At 41.9% G+C, this 16,612-nt stretch overlaps 2 protein-coding genes across 3 annotated transcripts in view; one reads left to right on the plus strand and one right to left on the minus strand.

Annotated features, from left to right (window-relative positions):
* Positions 1-1,023: 1,023 nt before the first annotated feature.
* On the minus strand, positions 1,024-6,640 carry tamm41 (TAM41 mitochondrial translocator assembly and maintenance homolog). Its single transcript, XM_056438234.1, has 8 exons — positions 6,276-6,640; positions 5,655-5,837; positions 5,250-5,342; positions 4,831-4,981; positions 4,058-4,203; positions 2,771-2,936; positions 2,336-2,398; positions 1,024-1,892 (listed from the first exon to the last, which is right to left on the minus strand). The coding sequence occupies exons 1-8, from the start codon at positions 6,411-6,413 to the stop codon at positions 1,801-1,803; spliced, it is 1,032 nt and encodes a 343-aa protein (XP_056294209.1). The 5' UTR covers positions 6,414-6,640; the 3' UTR covers positions 1,024-1,800.
* Positions 6,641-15,142: 8,502 nt separating this feature from the next.
* syn2b (synapsin IIb) overlaps positions 15,143-16,612 on the plus strand; it is a 96,558-nt gene continuing 95,088 nt past the window's right edge. For both annotated transcript variants that reach the window (XM_056436880.1, XM_056436881.1), the window contains exon 1: positions 15,143-15,628. In XM_056436880.1, coding sequence (XP_056292855.1) covers positions 15,186-15,628 — 443 coding nt within the window. In that variant the 5' untranslated portion in view covers positions 15,143-15,185. The remainder of the gene's footprint in view (positions 15,629-16,612) is intronic.

A 16,612-nucleotide genomic window follows, 5' to 3' on the forward strand; every position in this document is an offset into this window, starting at 1 on the left:
GTGTATGTACTTCTTTCTCCACGGAGGAAAAATACAAGATTTTCGTAGAACCGTAAATATACTTTCCATCACTCATGGCAGTTGCCGGTTGTGGTTGGATTATGTTTGGATTGCACACATGTTGAAACCTGAATGGTGCCAATGAAAGGCATGTGTGGTCAGCAAACTGTCCTGAAGCACATATTGTAAAAAATAAATAAGAATGCAATAGATTACAAGTGAAAAAGAGTACAGAACAAGCCATAAAAGGTATTGTGAGTCTTCCTTTAAATTATTCACAAGTGAACTAAAGTCATTGTCTGGTAGTGTGACTCATGACTTATACGAACAAAAACAACTGACAGTACAGGAAATAACTGGAAATGTCACTACTGACTGCATTATTACGGAGCAGCAAAGAACCAGTATATCTTGTGAGCACTGAGTACATTCAAATGTATATATATATATTTTAAACATTGTAATAAGAGATAAAATGTAGGTGATGTGATAAACCTTCTTTTTTACGGCTAAAATCAACATATTTAGACCCATCATGTACTGAGCCAATTGCACAGTACCAGAACCACAAAAGCGATACTAAATGTTATGACGTCTTTTATTACAACTGTGCTTTTCCTGCTATTACGTCAAATATATTGGCTTTGAAATACAAGCTTATGAACATCCCAATTTACCCTTTATATAAAGTAATACAAATATAAGAATAACTTTATAGTCAAGTTTGCTTATTAATCCTCCTGGGTAATATAAATGAGAGAAAATATAATATCAATTGTGTAATAATAACCAAGTTTGTGACATTAGTTTGTAAAAATCTGAGGCCTCATAATTCATCAATTCAGCGGGTTAAATTAGTAATACCAGGCAATCCTAATACAATAGCCTAATAGTGAGAACAGAAAAAAATGTCGACTCTTTTTGTATTATGACAATCAGCAAAGAAAATATTTGAGTAATTTAACTTCAATGATAAAAAAAAAAAAAATCATGCAACTGAAAACAAAGTAATCATGGCTCCCGTTGTATTAAATAGTTTATCAATCATTCATCTCGTAACTACATAACATTTCAGCAAGTAGCAAAGACCTCCAGTCATTATGACCTGCTTACAGCAAGTAAGTGGCATTTAGGTAAACAGTTCACAATGAGCTACATTTCTAAATGAAATGTAATCATATCTTTTATTTCATGAACACTGACATATTATTACAAACATTCAAACTGCTGGTAAAATGTGAAGAGAAGAACGATTGGAGATCTTTAGAAAGTCGAGAGGGGAATAAAAAGTTCAATAAAAGACAAAAATCACACAGAAATATCATCGCCAGTCTCTGATCAGCTCGTCATTTGACCGTTCACATGGAAAATGCACACTCGCTGTCAAAAGATGACCGAAGACACTAAAGTATATTTTTTATATACGTGCGGTACTTGATGCATGCTGTTCTCACACTGAGTATGTGATGTGGCTCTAGAAATAGCCACTGCAGCCAGTCACTGTCGTCACTATGCAGAAAGGTTCCAATCTGTGGTAACATTCCATGTCGGCCATAATTCAGTCAGGCTTGTGAAATGTCGCCCCCTATTTTCGACAACTCTCATGAATTGCATGATAAAGGGCAGTTGTACAGACGGTTCTCCACTATTCAAACACAGACTTACACCTGCTCAACCAGGAGGGGAGTGTGTGATTCTTCCAGCCACAGTCTGTCGCGGGCGAAAACATTTAATGGATGGATGTCGGTTGTTTGGCACACAGTTTATAAAGAAAAAGAGATTCCTGGTCAACAGACAGGATCAGGACATCTGTGAGACAGGCGGCTTCCTCCTCCAACCCTTCCACATCTTCACCAGTTTCTTGGAGCTGTATGAGACCGTCTTCCACATGCCTGGGGAGGACAATCAGTCAACTGAATATGAACCACATGAGAAGAACATTACTTCTACACTCAAACAATTGTTAATACACAGTGGAACACACTTGATATCTTTAAAAAGCACCAAACTCTAAACTAAACACCCTATAAAACCATTAGATGGCATTTCTATATGTACACGATTCCAGAACGGCTTAAATAAATGTGATATCAAGTTTAATTATGTGAACTTGTGTGTTTCCTCCTGATTCCAGTCTTTATGCTAAGCTAAGCGGCGGGTGGCTGCGGCTCCAAAGCTACCACACATACTTGAGAGTGCTATTAATCTTCATATGAACCTCTCGGGCAAAAACAGGATAACGTGTGAGCAACAAATCAGCATTCGCTAACAAAACCCGACAGTGAAGAAGGTATAATGTTTCACAAAATATAATGAAGAAACAAAGAGTGCCTACCAGCTGTGGCAATGCCTTTGATACTCTGTGTTATACTGGAGGATTTCACAATCGATGAAATACCTGCAGAGGAACAAAAACATAAGCAAGCATACCATTTTACAACAGCTAATATCTCATCACTCCGAAACATGATTTTAATGATATGCTAATTATGGATTAAGGCCAAACAATCACACAAAAATAATTAAAATAAAGATTCATTGGTAGCCATTTACTACCTGTGCTGCATCAGATTTTTTGACAATAAACATTAGCTTTGTTAATAGGTTGGTAGAATGTGTTACTAACATTATTAATTGTTGCAGAATTCTACCATAATGATTATTCACCCGACACAACATCAGCCTTGATCTGTAAAACCCAGGTGCACTTGATTTCAGATCACAGAAACCTCCGAGCGTGATTCCACATCACTGAACCTTCACTCCGAACCTTGTTGAACGACAGCGCCGCAGTCCGGGTCCTGAGCCACCTGCAGCAGAATCTCCTCCACGTCTCGGTTCTTCCCCGGAGGATCGACCAGCTTGGTGATCCTCTGCTGGAGGGTTCGAGGCAACGCCATCAGCTGGATGAACTGGCCCTCTGGGCTTTTGTCAGCCTGCAGGCACACAAACAAGAATACATGCACAGGGATGCCTTCAGCACCAACTATCGCATCCACAGGTGTCACGTGAGGGACCGGACAATAAAACAGAGTGCATTGTTGTGAGGAGCCTGTATGAATCTATCTCAAAATAATACATAATACTATAATGTTGAGGATTAATGATTGGAGTGGGTGAAACTATATCGTCTTTAAACACTCAACATTTAAAACACCAATAACAGCCTTGCAACGACTAAGTTGGAAACTTCTTGTCGCTGTATGAAGGAGCTACTTCGTGCATGTGGGACTTCAACCGCACCGTCTAATGACGTACAAAGGCACAAGTGTATTTCCCTGATGCATGGCTCACAGCGCACAATTCCCTTAAGCACTGTTCACTGCAAAGTGTGTTACTCGCCAACATAAAAACACTCCTAACCACTTATTCCTGTTATTCCAGGATGGCGTGATTTGTATTTCTTTGGTATAACAGGGAGTGGTGAGTGACATTCAATAATAGTTATACAAATTAAAAAGAGAAGATGATACGTTACACAAACAAACACAAAAGAGGATCATGATGCCAGACCATTAAATGTGCAAACAAAGACACATGTTGAGTGTAAGTAAAGCAGGTAACAGGGCCGAGTGCCAGGTCGGTCCCACCCCATTTAATGTTTACTACCCAGGCTCTGAGCACACTCTGCCAATCAGGTCAAAGCTGTGCTCATGTTTGAGTTTCATTCAAAAGGCATGACTCATGGAAGATTTGGGGGTTTTAAAAGGAGTTCAGACAAGCATGCGTTTAAAACCTGAACGTTTTTTGAAATATTTCTGTCGCCATGTTCACGTTAGAGTTTCAAGTTATTACATTTATAATTACAGAAGTTTTTGGTCAAGTTTCAAGGAGGGTGTAACGTTATACAGCAGACGCCACAAACTTTGCTTATGATGAATGAGACTAAAGAGCAACTTCTCAGTGATACCCAGCGCATGCACAGGTAATGAAACATGATTGACAAAGAACAACTGTATATACAGCACACAGCGTGCTCGATACGAGCGGCTCACATGTCGAGCAAAGCTAAATAAAGTGTGTTGCGTTTGGAGCATCTAGGTGTGCCATGTTTTACCTCCAGTTTCCCTTGTTGAGGTTTGTAGACCACCTGAGGGCAGTCCCGCAGGATGTTGCTGTACAGAATCCGGAAGTGCTGAATGTTGTCCGTGACGATATTGACCACCTTAGATTTATCTTCGCCGATGACCATTCTAAAATCCCCTGAAGAGGCACAGACACCTTATTTTTTCCTAAAGCGGATTATGTTTGTTTTTCAGTTTTTCATCTTTGCTGTAGTAAGATGAGATCATATACACTTTTATTGATCCCACGAGATGAAATCCAGTTGTTGCAGTAGCACAAGGATATAAATAGGACCATAACACTCTGACACACTGAGGTATAAAACTCCTTCTGGTGGTCAGCTTCCAGTGAAAAAGGGGATACAACACTAATTAGCACATTATTCATAACTCATGACCTTTTGCTTCTGTAGGGAACCAACATGGTAACACGCCCCTTGTACAGCAGCACAACCTTCGCATGAAAAAACATTTGTTGGGTTCAACATCATTTTATCGGCTTCAATTTCACATCCCTAGAACTGGACAAATCAAGCAGGTTAACCGTGAACCGACCGTCCAATTACTTTCATTTAAAATCCAGACAGCTTACTCAGAACCCTGCTGCTGTACTCACATTAATATGCAATGCTTTTGCACCACACCAGCCAGACTGTTATTACTTCACTGTGTGTGTGTGAACGCGTGCGCACAAGCATGCGTGCAGCTTATATACGTGTACGTGTTTAATCTTCATTTGGCTTTTAGATTTCAGTGGGTTAGTTACCGGCATAAGAAAGACCAGCTATCTGCAGGAAGAGGTCTTCCTCAGTGAAGCTCTCCGGCAGCATGAGGAAGGAGGCTGTCACAGCGCTCTTTAAGTTGGCCACCAGAGCAGCGCGGAGCTTTCCGTTCTCATTCTGCACCAGCATCCTTACCTGTGAACACACACACATTAACACACACACATTTGTGCTCATACAGTTTTCGCAAAACTTTGAAGCATAAGCTGAATAGGTAGTCCTTCTATATGTCCTGTATCGTTTCGTAAAAAAATGCATTCCACTTTTTCAACATATCTTAAATAACTTGGTCAAAATATCTGAAATATTTGACAAATAAAAGTGTGTCCAGGAAATGATTGCACAATAAAATAATCAGCTCAGTTTTTCTGATCGATCCAAAACAGTTAATCTTGATACTTACTGGTTTGTGAAGTCGTCCGGCCACATACATCGTCTTCCAGTGCATCAGGTCATCGATAAGAGACTCTGTACTAATCACACCATATTTGATTATCTGAGAAGAATAGGAGAAGGTCATTAAAGTATGTAGTTAATAAAGTGTAGCCAGAAAAAAAAACAATAACATAATATTAGCCAGAGATTAAGTGAATTACTGTTACCCATGTATTATGATGTTAAGACAATGTCTGTCCTGCCTCAAACTCGGCAGCTATTACTTACATTATTGAGTATTGGTCGAAGCAAACGCAACACATCATTGTGAAAAGCAAAAGCAGTGTGAGAAACTATGACTGCCTAAGAAAGACCTGAGGTGTAAAACGAGAACTGGCCAGCATTATCGTAATATTTTTTTAAATAAATGTACCCTTCCATCCACTGGCACCAGTGTGTTGTAGTATACAGAGGCCCCGTGCTCATTTTGTACAGAGCTGATCATTGTGGGCCCCAGCAGCTTGAGGATAGAGTAGTGTTTGCGATTCTGCAGCAGATTCATGGTGTGCCACGTCACCGGGTCATCCACCGCAAACACAAAGTCCAGCATATTCTTCTATATAGATATAAAAAGTTAAACAAAACAACAATAACATCAGATTACATTTTCACAGCCAATAAAATATGATACAGCTTCAAATTATAACAATCAATTTTGTTGCTGATCAACTTTCATTAGTTATATATTGTGATCATTTGATCACATCTTGTTCATGTTTTGTTGTTCACATTATTTAGACATTATTGAATGTGTTATAGTTTCACTCGTGTGGAGAGTTTTGTCTGACGTCATGCAAAACAGTGGAGCACAGCTTGTGGCACTGAACACTTTTTGAGTTTTTCATGTTACATTTTGGTGACAGATACTTGGGCCAGTTAGTCTGATTTCATCTAGTCGAAAGATACGTGACAACAATGGCAATGTATCGATGTTGTTAGAGTCCATTTGAAAGTATGTCACGAGCAGAGTTTGTAAGCTGGCACGTTCACTTACCTCCATTTGACCTTGGTTGGTCCCGTGTTGTTTAAAAACACCAGATCCATAGGCAAAAGCTAGACTGATGTCCTGAGGAAATTGTGATAAAATCCGTCTGTAGATCACGCCGGTGTTGTACAAAGTTGAAAGAGTCATTTTGAAATAAGTTAGCTAGGATAGCTTTCCAGCAACAACAAGAGCTGGTTTAGGAGCAACATATCCGAATAAACAATGAGTTATGTGACGTTTCTGCCGCATTAATTGGAAGATACCTTTCCGCCTGAGAGGCTCTGTGCCACAAACAAACTGAAAAGCACTCAAACTGAGAGTTTGTTCGTTAAAATGCCTCCACTAGGTCAGTCTGGGTTGCTGTGCACTTGACAGTCGACTGAAATGTGCGTCACAGTGTGCGCTGCGCCCGGAGGCTCATGGGAAATGAAGTCAGAAATGGAAGGTAAGAATACTGAGCCCTTAACCCTTGTGTTGCCTTCGGGTCAATTTGACCCGATTCAATGTTTCACCCTCCTGTCGCCTTCGGGTCAATATGACCCGATTCAATGTTTCACCCTCCTGTTACCTTTATATTTACTAACATATTTTACCCTTGAGGTCAGTATGACCCCTGAGCTATTAAAATCTCCAGAAAATTATTAGAATTAATATTGTTTTCCAAGTTTAAGTGTGAGGTACTTTATGTTTGTTTGTTGACTCCCGAAAGAACACCGACATTAAACATTGAATCGGGTCAAATTGACCCGAAGGCGACAGGAGGGTTAAATATTGAATCGGGTCAAAATGACCCGAAGGCAACACAAGGGCTAAACAACCAAAATAATGACTGCCGTACCAGTTATTTTGTACTTAGCTTGGTCTATGGTTGTATAGAGTCTTGACATGTAAACTGGGCAACATATGGCAGTATGTTATTTATTATTTTTTGTGAATTTTAGGAGATCTAAATTTAGCCAGCAGAGGGTGTTTTTTGACCATGTTTAACTAAGGCGTCTATAAGCGGAAGATGATTTGTCTGGATTGTTGTGGACAGTAAAAAGGGAAGGAGACGTGTTTCTAGTCACTCTATAAATGCCCTGTAAGTCCAACACTCCCTCTCCTATTAGCTCTGGTTTGCTCGCCTATCTTCAGTAACTTGTTTAGCAGTTATAGTGGATAAATTGTCTGTCTGCCATTTGGTGCTGGCATATAAACAAGGTTGATAAGTCATGTGAGAGTCAACCAAAACGGTAAAGTTGCATTTTTAAACCTGCAAAAATATTTGTGTCTAGGTCGGTGGACACGTTGAATGAATATACACTCTCCTTTTTAGCTCTGTTTTCACATTTTACCTTTAGCTTCTAAATGCTCCACTTTGTTCACCAGCTAGTTGCTGTAGCCTAAGTCTGGCTGTTTTCTGCTGAGCAGGTGGTGTCCAGGGCTTTTTAAGGACTTTTTCACTGACAAATGTTGCCTGACTTGGCCAAAACAGCACTATGAGGGTGGGAGTGTGAACCAAAATACTTGTAACCAAAGAGCTAAAAGTTGCTCTAAAGACAAGGAAAGCTGCAGATTTGTATTATAATGTTCTGCATGTTCATCCGTAGGCTACGAGCAAAGCCTTTCACATTGTTTTCACATTGTGGAAAACCACACAACATAATTAACAGTATTTGGGAACAAAGACCTGAAATGTCTTTGAATTTTATGCAGGACATGAGACAATCAAAGAAGAAGAAGAATCCATATTTTCTGATTGCTGAGCTTTTTTAGTCTTCAAAGCGAAATCCACCACTCACCTATACTTTAATAAAAATAAGCAAAAGCAAACTGGTAACAAGCATAGTATACCATGCAGAACAAAGGCTTGTAAATACCATCACACCTCATTCTTTTCCCACAGAGTTTGTGTGGGCCAGTGTGAAAATGAAAGAGAAGGTTGTCTTTGTAACATTTTGTTTTGGAACCAAAACCATTAAGTAAACTATATTAATCCATGTGGTTATTGCACATTGATCGTCTAATTTGAAATGATTTGGCCAATGTTTGTCTACCGAGGATTGGTCTGGAAATGGAACCTGATTTACGGCTCACAGTACCTCTCCTTGAGTTTGAGTGGCCGCATCGTGAACAGTTCATTTCAATGTTGGCAGCTTTAATGGCTCGGCAAAGACTCCGGCTGCAGTTTACTGCTGCTGGTAATGCGTAAATATCAGTCAGTCACTTAGCTCACTGGCATTTCAGCAGGAATATTTTAATATAACTATAAGAAGAAGAATTTCAAGTTTCAAGTTTTTATTTGTTCGAGAGGGAAAAAGTACATTGATTAACATTTTAAATTAAAATGTAAATCCACCCAATTACAGCCGCAAGGCTGATTTACATAGTCAGTCCCCTTGCCACAATGTACAGGCTGAGTGTCCTATAGAGGAAAAGGTCATGCAGTGACACAGGAAAAGTGCAGTAGTAATAAACTACAGTCAATTATAGTGTATCGATGATAATACACAGCAGTTAACAATGGATACAAAAATAATCACATACATATATATATAAAAGAAAAAAGACAAAATATCACAGTGTAACAAAGACAATTCACATGCATCATATTGCACACAGATATATTGCACATAGGGGCGTTAATTAATGAGCACATTCAAAGGTTTCATTTATTCATATAACATCACATATCCATGACAGTCCTAGTATCTACGAGCTGAAGGTTGGGCACTCCCTAACAGAGGATGGTCATGTGTTCCAGAGTTTTCCACCTTTGACTGACAGAACCGTCTGACCAGAGGTGGAGCGCCTGTGTGGGATGACACGGTCACTCTGTCGGAGGCTCTGGTGACACTAGGGCCGCCGACAGGTCTCTGTTAGATGGACTCGTTCAGCGGAGAAGGTGCCAAATCATTTAGGGCTTTGTAAATGACGCTGGCTTCTTTAGGGCTGATAAGGTTGTTAAAACATAAAAACGTATGTTTTTTCAGCATGTGTCAGTGATGATGGGAATTGCGGTTTCTTGTCAAAGACTTTGAGAGCTCTTATACAGAGATTCTATAGGTTTGAGTGTTGCTGTGCACGTGAGTGACCAGCTGGTCAGACGGTCCACTAAATGTGCGATGGTCATGGAATGTAGGAATGTCCGGCTGCGTTCTCCATCAAGCTGTTTCTGATGTGCCTGAAGTTTAGTAGGTTGAATTTGATGGAGCTCGCTACCTTGTTGACATGGCTCTTAAAGGTCAGGGCGGAGTCTAGAGTAACCCCTAGGTACCTAGGGGTTACTCTGTTCCCTTTACAAATATGTTTGAATGCGTTATTTTCTGGGCACAAAAAGAATACAGATTCTAGTGCAAATGCTGGGAGGCAACTTAAAGCTCACCTAATAGTAATTGCCCAGCTTCTACAGTCATGTACACAGATACAAATGTGCACAACCTCATGCACTACATAGGGGAATCTTTTCAGCTTTTGCAAGCCTGTTGCCATGGAGATTACTATTGCTGTCCATGCGAGTGATTGAACATCAAAATAATATGCACCTTAACCACACACACACACACACACACACACACACACACACACACACACACACACACACACACACACACACACACACACACACACACACACACACACACACACACACACACACTTCTGTAGCTGCACAAACCCATAGGAAAGAGACAAACAGAAGCAGCCACTTTCATCTTACTCCACTGAAGGGTTACGGTGTCACCGAGCAGGAAGTAAGCCAGTAGTATTTATAATATGGGAGTCAGTAGCAGAGCTAAAATGCACATTTGAGGTAAGATGAGACACTGGTTAGTACTGTGAGTAAATTTTTGTATATTATTAGTAAACTACGATATCTTCAAATCACCACTTAGGACTGAAGAGTTATTTGGAAATGTTCATATTTATCTTTTCTTCACGTCACAGCCGCACGATCGGTGCTGTTTCTGGAGAACTTAACATATTTGCTTTACAAAATGTTTATAATCAACCTAGTTGATTATTAATGAATGAACTTTGAGATGGATGAAAGCCGTCGTCTCGTTTTGTATTCTTGTATTCTGCTGTGTTAAATGTACGGACCACTGCGGTGTCACATGTGAACACTGTAGCCACATATTGGTTGTTGGCGATGTTGTCGATCCCACAAACCCATTGCAATATGTACTGTTGCTGCACCGCTATCCTGAAGGCTCTGTAACTGCTGCCTTCACAAGCACCACCTCCACCCCAGCATCCACCTGCATCTCCGCTCTCCTGGTGGGGAGCTATTATCACCACTCCCAAATCCCTGCTGTGCTGAGCTTTATTTATTATTGTGGTGAGCGACGAGGAATGAGCCTTAACACCAAATATCAGCTGTAGGTTTTCTGCAATCATACAATATGTTACTGCTAGTCAGTTAGGTGACTGCAAGGTTAATAATGCATGGAGGTATTACTGAACATTTGCTTCTACTGCTCCATTCTTGTGGTATGAACCGCTCCTCCATATGCTGGTTTTTCATTCTTATAGTTCTTTTATTGTTTTATTGTTGTGCATTCCAAGCCACCTTTTGTTCTACATGTTGCCATGGCAGTTTTGAATCTAGAATGATAGGTTGTGCCTAATAATGTACTGTACAGCTCGGCCTATCGCAAAAAGATCTGCATCAGTCTCTTCAGTGCTGCTGAGGGTGTACATGTGCATGTATGTTTAGTGCACACACGCCTGGCCAAATAGTGTTTTGGGTGATATGCTGGAAATATATCTGAGTATTGTGGGAGATTTATAATTTTTAAACTTTATTCATTCATTTATCCAAACACGGCACTGTTTAAGTTCATTCAGAGAGCTATCTTTTAAAATAGCTCGGCTGAATGGACATTATTTCTTAAAGTAGCTTCTTTTGTAGCTTTTTTGTTGTTGTTGAAACTAAATTGAATTATTCATCAAAATAGTCAAATTATTAATCATGTGCATGCCATGCTGAGGTTGTATGACACCATGTCAGGAGCACCTACCTTCAATGCCAGATGTGCGCAGAGCTGTTCAGAATTGTCATGGATTATATAAATTGAGCCAGTGAAGCCACAGGAGGTTTTGGCATACTTACCCACAATCACTTGCATATCTGCAGTTAATCCCCCCAAAGCAGCGTTTAATCAGGCTCGTGCTCCGGCACAGACACAAACACAACGCTGTTTGTATCTTATTGTGTTTCCTCCAACGCAGCAGCATGAGGCAGATCATATACTCGACAGTTTAGGTACGCTATACTTCATCAATCGTGGTCTGTTGGGAGCAGGCGGCAACCTCCAGGTCTGAAAAGTGCATTATTTCTCCTGGCCATTGGGGGCGACTCCTGTGGTTGCACAAATAGGTCAGATTGTATAAGCCTATTAAATAATAATGACCCTACCTATCGCTTGATTATTACCTCACTAAACGTTGTGAACATGAGTCTTTATTTTGGCACGATGTTCATTTCGTAAATAGTGGTCCCATTCAGTAGCTACCTTTTGATTGACCGGTTGCTATCATAGCTGTTTACAGCGTCTCTACGTCACTCCTTCACAGTATACAAATGTGGTCAATTACCTTCCAAAAAAACAAGATGGCGATAGCCGGTTGTTATGGAATGTACTGTAGCACATGGTTCTCTATCACATGGTTCTCTAGCACATGGTTCTCTAATACATGGTTCTCTAGCACATGGTTCTCTAGCACATGGTCCTCTAATACATGGTTCTCTAACACATGGTTCTCTAATACATGGTTCTCTAGCACATGGTTCTCTAGCACATGGTTCTCTAGCACATGGTCCTCTAATACATGGTTCTCTATCACATGGTTCTCGAGCACATGGTTCTCTAATACATGGTTCTCTAGCACATGGTTCTCTAATACATGGTTCTCTAGCACATGCTTCTCTAGCACATGGTTCTCTAATACATGGTTCTCTAGCACATGCTGCTCTAGCACATGCTTCTCTAGCACATGGTTCTCTAGCACATGCTTCTCTAGCACATGCTTCTCTAATAGCCTACATGGTTCTCTAGCACATGGTTCTCTAATACATGGTTCTCTAGCACATGCTTCTCTAGCACATGGTTCTCTAATACATGGTTCTCTAACACATGCTTCTCTAGCACATGCTTCTCTAGCACATGGTTCTCTAGCACATGCTTCTCTAATAGCCTACATGGTTCTCTAGCACATGCTTCTCTAATACATGCTTCTCTAGCACATGCTTCTCTAATACATGGTTCTCTAGCACATGCTTCTCTAGCACATGGTTCTCTAGCACATGCTTCTCTAATACATGGTTCTCTAGCACATGGTTCTCTAGCACATGGTTCTCTAGCACATGCTTATCTAATACATGGTTCTCTAGCACATGGTTCTCTAGCACATGGTTCCCTAGCACATTGTTAGCTTGTAGCACCGATTTCAACCAAACATATCATGACATCTATCCATCAATCAATCTGCTACTTGTTGCCACAATGGAGGTGTTTCAGAGCCACAAATTGCCTGATTGGAGCTCCCGGTTTTTAAATGTAACATCACGCTAAAGTCAAAAGATGTGAGGAAATATGAGGAAGATGGGAAGCAAAAATATTGATGAGCCAAATGAGTTGATGGACTAATCATTTATTGTATAAGTGTGTCTTGGTCAGTGGTTGTAACAAAGAGAAGAGATGTTAAATCTTTTGACTCCGTCGTCTGGATCATTTCATGCACACACATATTATATAATTGCAGTTTGGAAATGTGGAAATGTTTTGTGTATGTGTGTCATGAAACATGTAGGCCACGATGAGCTTAGGACGTCACAACATTTTATGACACTGCAGCCCTGTGACTCATTCAGCTCTCTTCTGGTTGACTTAACACAGCCACCCCCCCCCCACCCCCAGTAATCTACACACACATCACTCCTCGTCTGTGTAAAATACTCAAAATTATGAGTCACTCAGAAACAGCTGAGGTTCAAAAGAGATACGGCCGTATGAAAAGCAGCCATTCAATGGCGTAAAGGGCAACGAATATATTCCCATCAATTGAGATCGTATCAGTTCGCTTCCACACATCTCAATGCTTGATGCGGAATGAGTAGTTGAATCTGATAAATGGGTTGGAGAATAATTCTACATTAGTGAGCACTTTACATCCATCAAGGAATAATTACCCATTCAAGACAAGATGGAGGAACTGTGGGTCTGCAGTCTCCCTGTTCTTCTTCGTGTGGTTCAGACGTGTGTGGGATTTTCTTCCCGTTTGAATGATCTAAATTTTCTCTCTCCTTTGTCGTATCATCTTCTGAATGTTTTTTCTTCATTATTTGTTCTTTAAATGAAAGCTTTGGGGCCGCACACAGTGCAGACGCAGCCTGCTGTCTCTGCTGCTGGCATTTAGGAGGAGTGCTCTTCTAATGCCCTTAAATAGTGACTGCATAATGAAGCCTGGCCCAGCAAGGAGATGTTTCTTTCAGATTAAGATGCGAAAGAGACCCGGAAATAAATAGCGTGACACGGTGTAGAAAAGAAAATGTATCTACTCTCAAACTGAAAGGACTCTGAGTGTATGAATGTCATCCATGTTTTTTAATGTTCTGCAAGAAAGTTCTGTTTTTCCATGATTCGCTCACAGATGTATTTATGATAGAAACCTACTATTTAGTATCCTTTGATTGTTGCTGCTTCACATTCAGATGCTAAAGTGCCCTGAAGGGAAATCTTACTGCAGCAGGGTCTCCTCAAGCGTGGCTACCCATGGTCAGCGTCACCTTTGCCTCCATTTGTCGTTTTCTTTGGCTGCAGGAGAGCGCACATTATTGAGAAGCAACACGTTCCACTTGAGGGATTAAATCAGTCGATTGAAACCATTGCAGTGGAATGGAGCTCTGTCCTTGTCGTCTCCTTTCTCCTTCTTCCTGCTGTCTTCTACATATAGGCTTCTTCACTTTAGTGGTTTGAATTACAAATCAAGCCTGCCCTCTATTTCACTAAATGCCTTTAATGGCAAAATATAGACATAAGCACATTCTCAGAGTTCTTTTGTCACATACATGAGCCCACGATGGCATGAAAAAAGGGACGAAGGGAAAACAGGTTGAGAAGGAGGGTAGAAAGATGGATGGCGGGAGAAGGAGGTGGGGCTTGCAGAGCCGGGTCTTTGGCGTTCCCATCTCTTAACCCCACTTTATGGGCGCTCGCAGGAAACCCCTTTCAGTGGCTGCACACGGCACGCAGCGCTACAAGGCTGCGGCAGCACAACACGCACACGTAGCCTATGATGTCGGAGGATGATGACAGCAGAGAGGAGGAGGCGTGGGGGGAGGGGGAGACAGCCAGTGAGCGTGCCGAGTGAGCGAGTGAGCGAGCGAGAGGAAAAGGGCAGAGTGAAAGGGTGAGGTAAGCAGAGGGAGCAGCATCTCTGGAGCGCATTCAGCTCACAGCAGCTCAGGAGGCAGGACGTCAGAGCAGAGGGGGGAGAGCACCTGCACCTCACCGAAGGGGTCGACACCACACCTCTCTCTCTCTCGCTCTCTCTTGGACACACACTATCGCACACCACACACATTTGGGAGGAGGCGTGAGGCTCAGGGGGAGGAACACCACATACACACACGCTGTTTTGCTGGCTTAGCTGTGCTTTGGAGAGCTGTCTCTTGAAGACTGGACCAGAGCTGTTTCCATCGCTTCATCCATCCTTTCCTTCCTTCCTGCTTTCCATTCCTACAACTCAGAAGCAGCTCTCCGTCAGCCACCCTTCGACCATTTGGACTGGTTTTGCTCTCTGTCATTCATCTAACCTCTGATCAGTGTGTCTGTCTCTGCCTGTCTGTGCTTTCACTCCATTCAGCCAAGAGATCAAGAGACACATTTAGAGAGCAACCCTCCGACCGACTGAGAGACCGACCGTTCGACCGCAACCATGAACTTCCTCCGGCGCCGTCTCTCCGACAGCAGCTTCATGTCCAACCTGCCCAACGGCTACATGACAGACCTCCAGAGGTCGGACCAACCTGCTCCTCCACCTCCCACCTCCCCTTCCCAGCCAGATGCACCCTTAGCCGTGACGCCGGACCCTGCCTTGCTGTCCCCGACCAAAGCTCCAGCCCCGGCTCCCGCCAGCTCCCCCGCAACCCTGGAGCGGCGTGCGAACCAGCCGCCTCAGCAGCCTCAACAGGCCCAGTCCTCCTCCACCGGTGGTTCCTCTGGCTTCTTTAGCTCCTTCAGCTCCATCAGCTCCATCACCAATGCGGTCAAACAGACCGCCGCGTCAGCCGCCGGGTTTGTGGAGCAGTCGGCTCCCTCTCCCTTGCTCTCCAAGAAGTTCAAGATCCTGTTGGTCATCGATGAGCTGCAGCACGAGTGGTAAGTGTTGAGATGCGGGTGACTTCAATGATGGCTTGAGTGGTGGCCAATTGACTGATGGGAGGTTGGGTGGTTGTGTTAGCTGGCACGGTGATTCAGATTTATTTTTGGATGCTCTTCATATTTGTTGCCAGACATCTTTGTGTTAGTCAGCCAGAAGGAATTTGATTTACTGTCAATTAGAAAAAGCTCACTTACCGTGGGTACTGACACAAGTAATTGCCATTGATTTGAATCTGACATGAATCCTGAATTAATTCTGACATCCCTTTTTTATTTGTGTCTTTATTTTCAAATGTTTTCTCTCCTCACTAAAGCTCCTCCCATAGAAACAGCTCTATGAAGAGCTTTTCTCTGGGGTTTGGATTCACACATCACACCAGCTATAGCTGCCTCTGTTTTCGTGTTCATGTGAACCTTTATGACGCCATGTGCATATTCTAAGGTCTGTGAGTGAGTGTTAGAGAGCTATGAACAAGTGTGTTTTCATCCCTTGACAGCATAAATGATCTCACAAGATATAATATCCTAATGCTAGTAGCTCATATATCATGAAGTGGCATATAAAAAGCATGTAGCTCTGAATAAAATATCATGACCACACGTGGAATATAAGCCCTTGGATCTGTAAGACAGTTGCGATCCCACTCGCTGTTCTGTTTCTGCAAATCATATTTTCAGACTATAATGGTTTTCTGTGTGGATGTTGATAATGGGTTTTTACAGCTGCTTATTGCTGTCATTATCTCACTGTAATCTCATCTTCTCAGCCCTGTATTGGATGGCGATGAGATGAAGTGACCTTCTGAAATTGAATGGACGTTCTGTAATGTTGTCATGTTTACTGTGGCTCACCAAACTCTTGTAATATGATCAAATGCAGAGCAAAACAAATTGTTGCTGCTTCCACGGTCAAGTGGCTTTTCAGCTTTTAAGCCAACAAGGACGTGAAGTCCTGAAGGGACTCAGAATCATGAAGAGTTT

The sequence above is a fragment of the Pseudoliparis swirei genome, chromosome 18 (genome assembly GCF_029220125.1).
Source record: "Pseudoliparis swirei isolate HS2019 ecotype Mariana Trench chromosome 18, NWPU_hadal_v1, whole genome shotgun sequence".
NCBI lineage: Eukaryota > Metazoa > Chordata > Actinopteri > Perciformes > Liparidae > Pseudoliparis > Pseudoliparis swirei.

Coding starts and splice junctions, on each gene's coding strand:
- tamm41 (XM_056438234.1), bottom strand. CDS start 6,413: ATGACTCTTTCAACTTTGTACAACACCGGCGTGATCTACAGACGGATT. Junction 4,982..5,249: donor CCGGACGACTTCACAAACCA/GTAAGTATCAAG, acceptor GTGTGTTCACAG/GTAAGGATGCTGGTGCAGAA. Junction 1,893..2,335: donor CAAAGGCATTGCCACAGCTG/GTAGGCACTCTT, acceptor TGTCCTCCCCAG/GCATGTGGAAGACGGTCTCA.